A 14,423-nucleotide genomic window follows, 5' to 3' on the forward strand; every position below is an offset into this window, starting at 1 on the left:
CTGTCGGATGGACCATCTTTCAGATGGGTTGTTACCACCAGAGGTGCACTTATCCGCTGAGGTTAACAGACTCAGGGCATCATTTCAAAGATGGCTCAGGGATGGCCATTGGTCCCAGCCAATATTTCACTCCCAGAAACATTGAAAAGAGATTGCCGGGGGTTGGGATTGTATCTGAGGCTACAGGAGGGGGAAAGAGTGTGAGGGGGGCAGGGAGTTGGAGCATGTTGTGGAGGGAGGAGGGGGGAGTGGGGGGGCAGGAGGAGGGGGGAGTGGGGGGGCAGGGGGAGGGAGTGGGGGGGGGGCAGGAGGAGGGAGTGGGGGTGGGAGGAGGGAGTGTGGGGTCAGGTGGAGGGGGAGAGTGTGGGGGGCAGGGGGTGGAGGGAGTATGGGGTCAGGTGGAGGGGGAGAGTGTGGGGAGCAGGGGTGGAGGGAGTGTGGGGTCAGGTGGAGGGGGAGAGTGTGGGGGGGGCCGGGGGAGGACGGAGTATGGGGTCAGGTGGAGGGGGAGAGTGTGGGGGAGCAGGGGGAGGAGGGAGTGGGGGAGCAGGGTGTGGAGGGAGTGTGGGGTCAGATGGAGGGGGAGAGTGTGGGGGAGCAGGGGGAGGAGGGAGTGTAGGGGTCAGGTGGAGGGGGAGAGTGTGGGGGGCAGGGGGTGGAGGGAGTGTGGGGGTCTGGTGGAGGGGGAGAGTGTGGGGGAGCAGGGGGTGGAGGGAGTGTGGGGGTCAGGTGGAGGGGGAGAGTGTGGGGGAGCAGGGGGAGGAGGGAGTGGGGGAGCAGGGGGAGGAGGGACTGTGGGGGTCAGGTGGAGGGGGAGAGTGTGGGGGGCAGGGGGAAGAGGGAGTGCTCCTATTCTTTGGGAAGCTGGAGTATGGGATTCGATCCCACGTGATATTCTAAAAGCCAGTTCCTTGGTTTTCCTGGGTCAGGTGGTGGGATTGGTTCTTGAGATTGCAACTGCTTGAGATACTGGAATGCTGCGAATCGGGACAGACATCCCTGTGAGCAGCCCGCTATACCTGCCGTGTGAACACGCAGTGTGGGGGTGGAGAGAGCTCACTGTGTAAACAGCACAGTGTGGGTGTGGAGGGTACTCACTGTGTAAACAGCACAGTGTGGGTGTGGAGGGTACTCACTGTGTAAACAGCACAGTGTGGGTGTGGAGGGTACTCACTGTGTAAACAGCATAGTGTGGGTGTGGAGGGTACTCACTGTGTAAACAGCACAGTGTGGGTGTGGAGGGTACTCACTGTGTAAACAGCACAGTGTGGGTGTGGAGGGTACTCACTGTGTAAACAGCACAGTGTGGGTGTGGAGGGTACTCACTGTGTAAGCAGCAGTGTGGGTGTGGAGGGTACTCACTGTGTAAACAGCACAGTGTGGGTGTGGAGGGAGCTCACTGTGTAAACAGCACAGTGTGGGTGTGGAGGGTACTCACTGTGTAAACAGCACAGTGTGGGTGTGGAGGGAGCTCACTGTGTAAACAGCACAGTGTGGGTGTGGAGGGAGCTCACTGTGTAAACAGCACAGTGTGGGTGTGGAGGGTACTCACTGTGTAAACAGCACAGTGTGGGTGTGGAGGGAGCTCACTGTGTAAACAGCACAGTGTGGGTGTGGAGGGAGCTCACTGTGTAAACAGCACAGTGTGGGTGTGGAGGGTACTCACTGTGTAAACAGCACAGTGCGGGTGTGGAGGGAGCTCACTGTGTAAACAGCACAGTGCGGGTGTGGAGGGAGCTCACTGTGTAAACAGCACAGTGTGGGTGTGGAGGGTACTCACTGTGTAAACAGCACAGTGTGGGTGTGGAGGGTACTCACTGTGTAAACAGCACAGTGCGGGTGTGGAGGGTACTCACTGTGTAAACAGCACAGTGCGGGTGTGGAGGGAGCTCACTGTGTAAACAGCACAGTGTGGGTGTGGAGAGAGCTCACTGTGTAAACAGCACAGTGCGGGTGTGGAGGGAGCTCACTGTGTAAACAGCACAGTGTGGGTGTGGAGGGTACTCACTGTGTAAACTGCACAGTGTGGGTGTGGAGGGTACTCACTGTGTAAACAGCACAGTGTGGGTGTGGAGGGTACTCACTGTGTAAACAGCACAGTGTGGGTGTGGAGGGTACTCACTGTGTAAACAGCACAGTGCGGGTGTGGAGGGAGCTCACTGTGTAAACAGCACAGTGCGGGTGTGGAGGGAGCTCACTGTGTAAACAGCACAGTGTGGGTGTGGAGGGTACTCACTGTGTAAACAGCACAGTGTGGGTGTGGAGGGAGCTCACTGTGTAAACAGCACAGTGTGGGTGTGGAGGGTACTCACTGTGTAAACAGCACAGTGTGGGTGTGGAGGGAGCTCACTGTGTAAACAGCACAGTGTGGGTGTGGAGGGTACTCACTGTGTAAACAGCACAGTGTGGGTGTGGAGGGAGCTCACTGTGTAAACAGCACAGTGTGGGTGTGGAGGGAGCTCACTGTGTAAACAGCACAGTGTGGGTGTGGAGGGTACTCACTGTGTAAACTGCACAGTGTGAGTGTGGAGGGAGCTCACTGTGTAAACAGCACAGTGTGGGTGTGGAGGGTACTCACTGTGTAAACTGCACAGTGTGGGTGTGGAGGGAGCTCACTGTGTAAACAGCACAGTGTGGGTGTGGAGGGTACTCACTGTGTAAACAGCACAGTGTGGGTGTGGAGGGAGCTCACTGTGTAAACAGCACAGTGTGGGTGTGGAGGGAGCTCACAGTGTAAACAGCACAGTGTGGGTGTGGAGGGTACTCACTGTGTAAACAGCACAGTGTGGGTGTGGAGGGTACTCACTGTGTAAACTGCACAGTGTGGGTGTGGAGGGTACTCACTGTGTAAACAGCACAGTGTGGGTGTGGAGGGTACTCACTGTGTAAACAGCACAGTGCGGGTGTGGAGGGAGCTCACTGTGTAAACAGCACAGTGTAGGTGTGGAGGGTACTCACTGTGTAAACAGCACAGTGTGGGTGTGGAGGGTACTCACTGTGTAAACAGCACAGTGTGGGTGTGGAGGGAGCTCACTGTGTAAACAGCACAGTGTGGGTGTGGAGGGTACTCACTGTGTAAACAGCACAGTGTGGGTGTGGAGGGAGCTCACTGTGTAAACAGCACAGTGTGGGTGTGGAGGGAGCTCACTGTGTAAACAGCACAGTGTGGGTGTGGAGGGAGCTCACTGTGTAAACAGCACAGTGTGGGTGTGGAGGGTACTCACTGTGTAAACAGCACAGTGTGGGTGTGAAGAGAGCGCACTGTGTAAACAGCACAGTGTGGGTGTGGAGGGTACTCACTGTGTAAACAGCACAGTATGGGTGTGGAGGGAGCTCACTGTGTAAATAGCACAGCGTGGGTGTGGAGGGAGCTCACTGTGTAAACAGCACAGCGTGGGTGTGGAGAGAGCGCACTGTGTAAACAGCACAGTGCGGGTGTGGAGGGTACTCACTGTGTAAACAGCACAGCGTAGGGGTGGAGAGAGCTCACTGTGTAAACAGCACAGCGTGGGTGTGGAGGGAGCTCACTGTGTAAACAGCACAGTGCGGGTGTGGAGGGTACTCACTGTGTAAACAGCACAGCGTGGGGGTGGAGAGAGCTCACTGTGTAAACAGCACAGCGTGGGTGTGGAGAGAGCGCACTGTGTAAACAGCACAGTGTGGGTGTGGAGGGTACTCACTGTGTAAACAGCACAGTGTGGGTGTGGAGGGTACTCACTGTGTAAACAGCACAGTGTGGGTGTGGAGGGTACTCACTGTGTAAACAGCACAGTGTGGGTGTGGAGGGTACTCACTGTGTAAACAGCACAGTGTGGGTGTGGAGGGTACTCACTGTGTAAACTGCACAGTGTGGGTGTGGAGGGTACTCACTGTGTAAACAGCACAGCGTGGGGGTGGAGAGAGCTCACTGTGTAAACAGCACAGTGTGGGTGTGGAGGGTACTCACTGTGTAAACAGCACAGTGTGGGTGTGGAGGGAGCTCACTGTGTAAACAGCACAGTGTGGGTGTGGAGGGTACTCACTGTGTAAACAGCACAGTGTGGGTGTGGAGGGTACTCACTGTGTAAACAGCACAGTGTGGGTGTGGAGGGAGCTCACTGTGTAAACAGCACAGCGTGGGTGTGGAGAGAGCTCACTGTGTAAACAGCACAGTGTGGGTGTGGAGGGTACTCACTGTGTAAACAGCACAGTGTGGGTGTGGAGGGTACTCACTGTGTAAACAGCACAGTGTGGGTGTGGAGGGTACTCACTGTGTAAACAGCACAGTGTGGGTGTGGAGGGAGCTCACTGTGTAAACAGCACAGTGTGGGTGTGGAGGGAGCTCACTGTGTAAACAGCACAGTGTGGATGTGGAGGGTACTCACTGTGTAAACAGCACAGTGTGGGTGTGGAGGGTACTCACTGTGTAAACAGCACAGTGTGGGTGTGGAGGGTACTCACTGTGTAAACAGCACAGCGTGGGTGTGGAGGGAGCTCACTGTGTAAACAGCACAGTGTGGGTGTGGAGGGTACTCACTGTGTAAACAGCACAGTGTGGGTGTGGAGGGAGCTCACTGTGTAAACAGCACAGCGTGGGTGTGGAGAGAGCGCACTGTGTAAACAGCACAGTGTGGATGTGGAGGGTACTCACTGTGTAAACAGCACACTGTGGGTGTGGAGGGAGCTCACTGTGTAAACAGCACACTGTGGGTTTGAAGGGTACTCACTGTGTAAACAGCACAGCGTGGGTGTGGAGGGTACTCACTGTGTAAACAGCACAGCGTGGGTGTGGAGGGTACTCACTGTGTAAACAGCACAGTGTGGGTGTGGAGGGAGCTCACTGTGTAAACAGCACACTGTGGGTTTGGAGGGTACTCACTGTGTAAACAGCACAGCGTGGGTGTGGAGGGTACTCACTGTGTAAACAGCACAGTGTGGGTGTGGATGGAGCTCACTGTGTAAACAGCACAGTGTGGGTGTGGAGGGTACTCACTGTGTAAACAGCACAGTGTGGGTGTGGAGGGAGCTCACTGTGTAAACAGCACAGTGTGGGTGTGGAGGGTACTCACTGTGTAAACAGCACAGTGTGGGTGTGGAGGGTACTCACTGTGTAAACAGCACAGTGCGGGTGTGGAGGGTACTCACTGTGTAAACATCACAGTGTGGGTGTGGAGGGTACTCACTGTGTAAACAGCACAGTGTGGGTGTGGAGGGAGCTCACTGTGTAAACAGCACACTGTGGGTTTGGAGAGAGCTCACTGGGAACTCAGGACTGCATCCGAAGGCAGTCGAGGCACAGATATGGGTGTGAGGAAGGAGATGTGCCTGATGACAGAGAAGGGGCAGGAGTTACAAAATGAGGGCTGCACGGCCCAGGGAAGGGTATAAAACAATTCAGGAGCCCCTGGTACTCAGCACTGTGGGCAGGCAGAGCCATTGGAAAGAGATCAAAAGATGATTGTTCTGAAGAAAGTCTGTTCGTTGAGTTATCTGAGATGATGACCTTGTTTTAACATTGGTATAGTCAGGGCGGATCAGACAGTAGAGGAGCCAGGCAGTGTTGGTTAGTGTGTCGTGGCCCCAGTTTGAAGGTGTGGATGTGGGAGGTGTATCTGAACAATCAGCAGAATGGATCTGGTGTGAGCATCAGCAACAAGAGCACTGCTGGAGCACCTGGACAGGCAGTGCACAGGGCTGGAGCTGGCAATGGGACTGGATATCTGATGGATTTGGTGGAGAGTTTGTCGGTGCAGAGGCTGATGATAGCTGGAGAATTGGAGTGTGAGGGAGATGAGGTGCGTGACTCAGACAGGACAGAATCACAGCGACATGCTCTGTACAGGAGGGAGAGCTGCAACAGATGGTCTGTTCAAGCTGAATCCCAAAATACACATTGGCTTCAATTTGTTTGGGCAGATTGGGGCAGCTTAATCAGCCAGTTGCTGATCAGTGAGTTGCAGAGAGCTGTTACTGAGCCATAAACATCAAACCCGCTGGGATCCAGTCTCCTGATCATAAGCCTGAGCTCTCAGCATGGGCAAGCACTTACAGATATCCTTATCCTCAAAGGTGGGATAGAGTGAGAGCTCCGTCCCAGACCCCTCTCCCTCCACTCACCTGCACCCTCCCCTTACCTTACCCTCCCCTTCCCCGACCTCTCACCCTCCCCAGCCCCTCACCATCCCTTCACCCTCCCCCTCCCCAACCCTTCCCCGACCTCTCACTCCCCTCACCCTCCCCAGCCCCCTCACCAACCCTTCCCCGACCTCTCACCCTCCCCTCACCCTCCCCCTCCCCAGCCCCCTCACCTCCCCACCCTTCCTGACCCTTCCCCCTCATCCTCCCCAGCCCCCTCACCACTCCCCACCCTTCCTGACCCCTCACCCTTCCCCCTCCCCTCACCAACCCTTCCCCGACCTCTCACCCTCCCCTCACCCACCCCAGCCCCCTCACCTCTCCCCACCCTTCCTGACCCCTCACCCTTCCCCCTCACCCTCCCCTACCCCTCACCCTCTCCTGCCCCTCACCCTCCCCTGCCCCCTCAACCCCCCTCACCCTCCCCTCAGTCTCCCCTCCCCCTCACCTTCCGTCACCCTCCTCTACCCCTCATCTTCCCCTACCCCTCATCCTCACCCTCCCCTCGCTGTGTCCTTTGCTCCTCTGCCCTTCCTGTCTGTATGTAGAGAATATCCCAATCTACACGGATGCTAATGACACCCACCTCAGCTCCACCTCTCCTGAGCTGTCCACCATGTCTCAGTGATGTCTGTTTAACATCCAGTGCTGGATAATCAGAAATTCCCTCCGGTTAAATACTGCTCCAGAGTTCCCTCTCTAAAACCCATCACCTCTCTTCCTCACATTCCTCTTTTAAAACACTCCTTTAACTTTCAGCAAGCTTTTGGCTATTTGCCAATCATCTTGTATAACTGGATGTCATATTTTGTTCTATAATGCCCTTGCGAAGTTCTTGGGGACAATTTTGTTATGTTTGAAGCACTTTATAAATATAAACTGGTGATGCTGTTGTTGTAGTCATGGACTCCTCAGCCAATGCAAGTCCTTCCTCTCCATCTCTCTTCACACCTCAGAAACCTCAGTCGAGTCACATTTGAAATTCCTCTTTGCAGTTTAATGCTTAGATCCAGGAATCGTCCTGACAAGCCTGCACTCCACTCCCTCCGAGGCTCATTGATACTTTCCAAGGTGCAGTTACCAGAACCATGAGAAAAGACTGGATAGGCTGGGGCTGTTTTCCTTGGAGCAGCGAAGGTTGGGAGGGGACCGGACTGAGATGTGTAAGATTATGATTATAAATCATGTCAGGGGGTTAGCAGGGTAAATGTATGGGGTTAGAGGCCCTGGATGGGATTGTCGGTGTAGGCTTGATGGGCCGATTGGCCTCTTTCTGCACTGTAGGGATTCTATAAAAAACATAAGAACATAAGAAATAGGAGCAGGAGTAGGCCATCTGGCCCCTCAAGCCTGCTCCGCCATTCAATAAGATCATGGCTGATCTGATAGTGGGTTCAGTTCCACTTACCTGCCCGCTCCCCATAACCCTTAATTCCCTTAATGGTTAAAAATCTATCTATCTGTGACTAAAACACATTTAACGAGGTAGCTTCTACTGCTTCATTGGGCCGAGAATTCCAAAGATTCACTACCCTCTGGGAGAAGAAGTTCCTCCTCAACTCTGTTCTAAATTGACTCCCCCGTATTTTGAGGCTATGCCCCCTCGTTCTTGTTTCCATTGTAAGTGGAAATAACCTCGCTGCTTCTACCCTGTCCAGCCCCTTCATTATTTTATATGTCTCTATAAGATCTCCCCTCAACCTTCTAAACTCCAACGAGTACAGGCCCAGTCTATTCAATCTCTCCTCATAAGCTAACCCCCTCATCTCTGGAATCAACCTGGTGAACCTTCTCTGTACCCCCTCCAAAGCTAATATATCCTTTCTTAAATAAGGGGACCAAAATTGTACACAGTACTCTAGGTGCGGCCTCACCAGTACCCTGTACAGTTGCAGCAAGACCTCCCTGCTTTTATACTCCATCCCCTTCGCGATAAAGGCCAACATTCCATTTGCCTTCTTGATTACCTGCTGCACCTGCAAACTGAGTTTTTGTGATTCATGCACAAGGACCCCCTGGTCCCTCTGCACAGTAGCATGTTGTAATCTTTCACTGTTTAAATAATAGTCCATTTTACTATTATTCCTTCCAAAGTGGATAACCTCACACTTAAGAACATAAGAACATAAGAAATAGGAACAGGAGTAGGCCATCTAGCCCCTCGAGCCTGCCCCGCCATTCAATAAGATCATGGCTGATCTGAAGTGGATCAATTCCACTTACCCGCCTGATCCCCATAACCCCTAATTCCCTTACCGATCAGGAATCCATCTATCCGTGATTTAAACATATTCAACGAGGTAGCCTCCACCACTTCAGTGGGCAGAGAATTCCAGAGATTCACCACCCTCTGAGAGAAGAAGTTCCTCCTCAACTCTGTCCTAAACTGACCCCCCTTTATTTTGAGGCTGTGCCCTCTAGTTCTAGTTTTCTTTCTAAGTGGAAAGAATCTCTCCACCTCTACCCTATCCAGCCCCTTCATTATCTTATAGGTCTCTATAAGATCCCCCCTCAGCCTTCTAAATTCCAACGAGTACAAACCCAATCTGCTCAGTCTCTCCTCATAATCAACACCCCTCATCTCTGGTATCAACCTGGTGAACCTTCTCTGCACTCCCTCCAAGGCCAATATATCCTTCCGCAAATAAGGGGACCAATACTGCACACAGTATTCCAGCTGCGGCCTCACCAATGCCCTGTACAGATGCAGCAAGACATCTCTGCTTTTATATTCTATCCCCCTTGCGATATAGGCCAACATCCCATTTGCCTTCTTGATCACCTGTTGCACCTGCAGACTGGGTTTTTGTGTCTCATGCACAAGGACCCCCAGGTCCCTCTGCACAGCAGCATGTTGTAATTTCTTTCCATTTAGATGATAATCCAATTTGCTATTATTTCTTCCAAAGTGAATAACCTCGCATCTGTCAATGTTATACTCCATCTGCCAGATCCTCGCCCACTCACTCAGCCTGTCCAAATCTCTCTGCAGACTCTCTGTGTCCTCCACGCAATTTGCTTTTCCACTCATCTTTATGTCATCCGCAAACTTTGTTACCCTACACTCGGTCACCTCCTCCAGATCGTCTATGTATATGGTAAATAGTTGAGGCCCCAGCACCGATCCCTGCGGCACGCCACTAGCCAACCGGAAAAGCACCCATTTATTCCGACTCTCTGCTTTCTGTTAGATAGCCAATCCTCAATCCACGCTAACACTTTACCCCCAACTCCGTGTACCTTTATCTTATGCAGCAACCTTTTGTGAGGCACCTTATCGAATGCCTTCTGGAAATCTAAATACACCACATCCACCGGTTCCCCTCTGTTAACCGCACTCGTTATATCCTCAAAAAATTCCAATAAATTAGTCAAACATGACTTTCCCTTCATGAATCCATGCTGCGTCTGCTTGATTGAACCATTCTTTTCCAGGTGTCCTGCTATTTCTTCCTTAATGATAGATTCCAGCAATTTCCCAACTACGGATGTTAAGCTAACCGGCCTGTAGTTACCTGCCTTTTGTCTCCCTCCTTTTTTAAACAGTGGCGTTACATTAGCTGTTTTCCAATCAGCTGGCACCTCCCCAGAGTCCAGTGAATTTTGATAAATTACAGCTACTGCATTTGCTATTTCTTCTGCCGTTTCTTTTAGTACCCTGGGATGCATTCCAAACAGACCAGGGGACTTGTCTACCTTTAGTCCCATTAGCCTACCAAGCACTACCTCTTTATAGTGATAGTGATCGTTTTAAGGTCCTCACCCCCTAGAGTCCCATGACCGTCAATTTTCGGTAAGCTATTTGTGTCCTCCACTGTGAAGACCGACACAAAAAACTTGTTTAAGGCCTTGGCCATTTCCTCGTTTCCTATTATTAAATCCCCCTTCTCATCTTCTAAGGGACCAACATTTACTTTAGCCACTCTTTTACGTTTTATATTTTGTAAAAACTTTTACTATCAGTTTTTATATTTTGTGCCAGTTTACTTTCATAATCTATCTTTCCTTTCTTTATTGCTTTCTTAGTAGTTCTTTGTTGTTTTTTAAAGCCTTCCCAATCTTCTAGTTCCCCACTAATTTTGGCCACTCTGTATGCATTGGTTTTTAATTTGATACTGTCCTTTATCTCCTTAGTTATCCATGGCTGGTTATCCCTTTTCTTATATTCCTTCTTTTTCACTGGAATATATTTTTGCTGAGTACTGAGAAAAATCTTCTTAAAAATCCTCCACTGTTCCTCAACTGTCCCACCAATTAGTCTGTGTTCCCAGTCTACATTAGCCAACTCCGCCCTCATCCTATTGTAATCCCCCTTATTCAAGCAGAGGACACTGGTTTGGGACCCTACTTTCTCACCCTCCATCTGTATTAGATCATTGTGATCATTCATTCCAAGAGGATCCCTCACAAGGAGATCATAAATTTTACTTGTCTCATTACACAGGACCAGATCCAAGATAGCTTGCTCCCTCGTAGGTTCTGTAACATACTGTTCGAGGAAACTATCACGACAGCATTCTAAGAACTCTTCCTCAAGTCCACCGCGTCCGACTTGAGTTGACCAAACAATGTGGAGGTTAAAATCCCCCATGATTATTGCTGTTCCATTTTTACATGCATCTGTTATTTGTTTGTTTATGGCCCGCCCCACCTTGGAGTTATTATTTGGGGGCCTATAGACTACGCCCACCAGTGACTTTTTTCCCTTATTATTCTTTATCTCCACCCACATTGATTCCACATTTTGCTCCTTCGAGCCTATATCGTCCCTCACTACCGCCCTGATGTTATCTTTAATTAACAGAGCTACTCCACCTCCTTTTCCTTCCTGCCTATCCTTCCGAATTATCTGATACTGCTGGATATTTAGTTCCCAGTCCTGGTCACCCTGCAACCACGTTTCTGTAATGGCCACTAGATCATAGTAAGGAGTCTAACAACACCAGGTTAAAATCCAACAGGTTTATTTGGTAGCAAACGCCACTAGCTTTCGGAGCACTGCTCCTTTGTCAGATGAGTGGGAGATCTGCTCATAAACAGCAAACAGGGCATATAAAGACACAAACTCAATTTACAGAATAATGAATAATGATTGGAATGCGAGTCTTTACAGCTAATCAAGTCTTAAAGGTACAGACAATGTGAGTGGAGAGAGCATTAGCACAGGTTAAAGAGATGCGTATTGTCTCCAGACAGGACAGCCAGTGAGACTTTGCAAGTTCACGCAAGTTGTGGAGGTTACAGATAGTGTGACATGAACCCAAGATCCCGGTTGTCTTGGGTTCATGTCACACTATCTGTAACCTCCACAACTTGTGTCTGGAGACAATACACATCTCTTTAACCTGTGCTAATGCTCTCTCCACTCACATTGTCTGTACCTTTAAGACTTGATTAGCTGTAAAGACTCGCATTCCAATCATTATCCATTATTCTGTAAATTGAGTTTGTGTCTTTACATGCCCTGTTTGCTGTTTATGAGCAGATCTCCCACTCACCTGACGAAGGAGCAGTGCTCCGAATGCTAGTGGCGTTTGCTACCAAATAAACCTGTTGGACTTTAACCTGGTGTTGTTAGACTCCTTACTGTGTTTACCCCAGTCCAACGCCGGCATCTCCACATCATCACTAGATCATACCCACTTGTACTGATTTGTGCCACCAACTCATTCACTTTGTTTCGAATGCTACGTGCATTCAGGTAAAGTGCCTTTATGTTAGTCTTTCTTACCTGGACCCGGTTTGTTAGTGCATTCCTTTGTTTGCATGCTCTGTCCTTTCCTGTCACAGACTGGTTATTCTTCCCCAGACCATTTCCTTGCACTGTGTTGTCCACCTCCCTTCTCATGCTTGTCACCTTTTTTGCTCTGCGCGAGGTTAGATTCCTGCCACCTTCTATACTCTCTGTTCTATTACGTGGTCTGGAAACTTTATTAACCTCTCCTGAGCCCTCGGCTCCTTTAACTAGTTGAAAGTCCTCATCATTAACCTGCACTCCTACCCTCTCCTTTACCTTTGATTTTCTAATTCTCCATACAACTGAACCCTCCCCCCCCACTATTTAGTTTAAAGCCCTACTACAGCCCTAGTTATACGATTCGTCAGGACTCTGGTCCCAGCATGATTCAGATGAATGCCATCCCATTGGAACAGGTCTCCTCTTCCCCAATACTGGTGCCAATGTCCCATGAATTCAAACCCATTCCTCCCACACCAATCTTTGAGCCACGCATTTACCTCCTTTATCTTATTGACCCTGTGCCAATTCGCTCGTGGCTCAGGTAGTAATCCAGAGATTATTACCTTTTTGGTTCTGCTTTTTAATTTAGCTCCTAGCTTTCCTGTAGCAGAACCTCTGTTCCTGTTCTACCTATGTCGTTGGTACCTACGTGGACCACAACAACTGGATTTTTACCCTCCCACTCCAAGTTCCTCTGCAGCCCAGATGAGATATCCTGAACCCTATGATTCTAAAAACCTCTTTGGAATGCAGCAGGATGTCTTGCTTACGAATTGGTACAGGAATTTGGCTGCATGTTTATCAGGAATTTGCTGACATAGAAAATAAATTAAATTTATGGGCACAGTACCTCCTCCACCAGTTGCAGCATACGGCGAGTGCTTTCCAGGGACTGTGAAGAGAGAGAAACACACAGTTAGACCATCGCAAACAACGTGAAGGCATCATTTTACCAATACTGCAATAAATAAACATCCCTGGCATCTGAAAAGTGTGATTATTTATAGATTATTGAGGATAATTCTGGTCTCCATATGACAAAAAAAAGTATATCAATGCACTGGAGGAGGGGAAAAAAGATAGACAAGGATGTTACCAACGGTTATCTCTGGCTGGAAAGAGTGAAAAGGATGGGGTTCTCTTCCCTGGGACAGGGAAGGCCGAGGGTGATCGAATGTTTATAAAAGTATGAGCAGGTCTGAAAGGGTGAAGGTAGATGGACAATTGAATTCAATGCGAAGGAGTGCAAAGTGATTTACTTCGGCAGGAAGAATGCGGAGAGATGATACAAAATAAAGGGAACAATTCTAAAGGCAGGAGCAGAGGGATCCGGGTGTATATGTGTAGAGAGCATTGTAGGTGGCAGGACAGTTTGAGAGAGTGGGTGGGATTTTCCAGTCCAGCCCATCGCCAGGATCGTTCAGTCCTGCCCAAAGTCAATGAACTTTGGGCTGGGCCGTCAAATCTCCCACGGCGGGTCCCACCACGGCAGGGCAGGAAAGTCCTGAGCAATGTTTAATAAGGCAGACACCATCGCTGGAGTTCTACCGCCTCGCCCGCCACAGAATCGGAGCGGGTGAGGGGCAGATGACGGAAATGTCCGCTGACCTCGGGCGGGAATTTCCAATCTCGCTCGAGCGAGGCTGTAAAATTCTGCCCCATGTATAATTATTAATGAATTAACAAGTGGTTTTGTGAATAGGAAGAGACAGTACAAAATCAAGGAAGTTATGTTGAACCTTTCTCCACTTCTGGGCACCGCACTTCAGGAAGGATGTGAAGGTATTAGAGAGAGTGCAGAAAAGATTCATGAGAATGGTTCCAGGGATGAAAAAATTCAGTTATGTAGATTGATTGGAGAAGCTGGGGCTGTTCTGAAGATTGAGAGGAGGTTTGATTGAGGTGTTCAAAATCATAAGGGGACTCGACAGAGTAGACAGTGTGCAACTGTTCCTACTTGTAAAAAGATCAAGAACGAGAGGGTACAGGTTTGACATTAGTCACAAAAGAAGCAATGACAACCTAAGGAGACATTTTCACTTGGCAATTGGTTGGGATCTGGGATACACCCTCTGTTCTGGGAGATTGGTTAGGATCTAGGATCTGGGATATCTGGGATTCTATGATTTAATTCTACTCTATAATACACTGCCTGAAAGTGTGGTGGAGGGTCAAGGCACTCTAGAGGGAATTTGATGATTATTTGAAAAGGAAGAACGTGTAGGGATATGAGGGGAAGGTAGGGGAGTGGCACCAGGTAAATTTCTCCTTCAGAGAGCCAGGGCAGACACGACGGGCTGAATGGTCTCTTTCTGTGCTGCAGTTATGGCTAAATTTTCAACTTAGAGACAGGATTAGGGAAGTTTCCTGGCTCAGCATTGGCCATCTTGGGAGAAAGTGTCTGGAATGGTGCAATTTCCATTCTGGGAGCTGGTACATTCTGGAGTTGGGCCTTCCACCCCGAGATGGAAATCTGACTGCTTGATTGACAATTTTTTTTTTCTTAGATCTATTTTGTCACTGACTCAATGTTTATTAACACAAGATGAAGAAGTGCAATGTGCTTATG

General features: G+C 49.8%; 1 protein-coding gene across 1 annotated transcript in view; it reads right to left on the reverse strand.

The window, feature by feature from the left end:
- The window catches only part of LOC144511350 (synaptosomal-associated protein 25), a 150,996-nt gene that overhangs the window by 99,911 nt on the left and 36,662 nt on the right, over positions 1–14,423 (reverse strand). Inside the window, exon 2 of the mRNA XM_078241633.1 lies at positions 12,705–12,746. Within this exon, the coding sequence (XP_078097759.1) occupies positions 12,705–12,746 (42 nt within the window). The remainder of the gene's footprint in view (positions 1–12,704; positions 12,747–14,423) is intronic.

Source organism: Mustelus asterias, chromosome 24, assembly GCF_964213995.1.
Source record: "Mustelus asterias chromosome 24, sMusAst1.hap1.1, whole genome shotgun sequence".
Classification (NCBI taxonomy): Eukaryota; Metazoa; Chordata; class Chondrichthyes; order Carcharhiniformes; family Triakidae; genus Mustelus; species Mustelus asterias.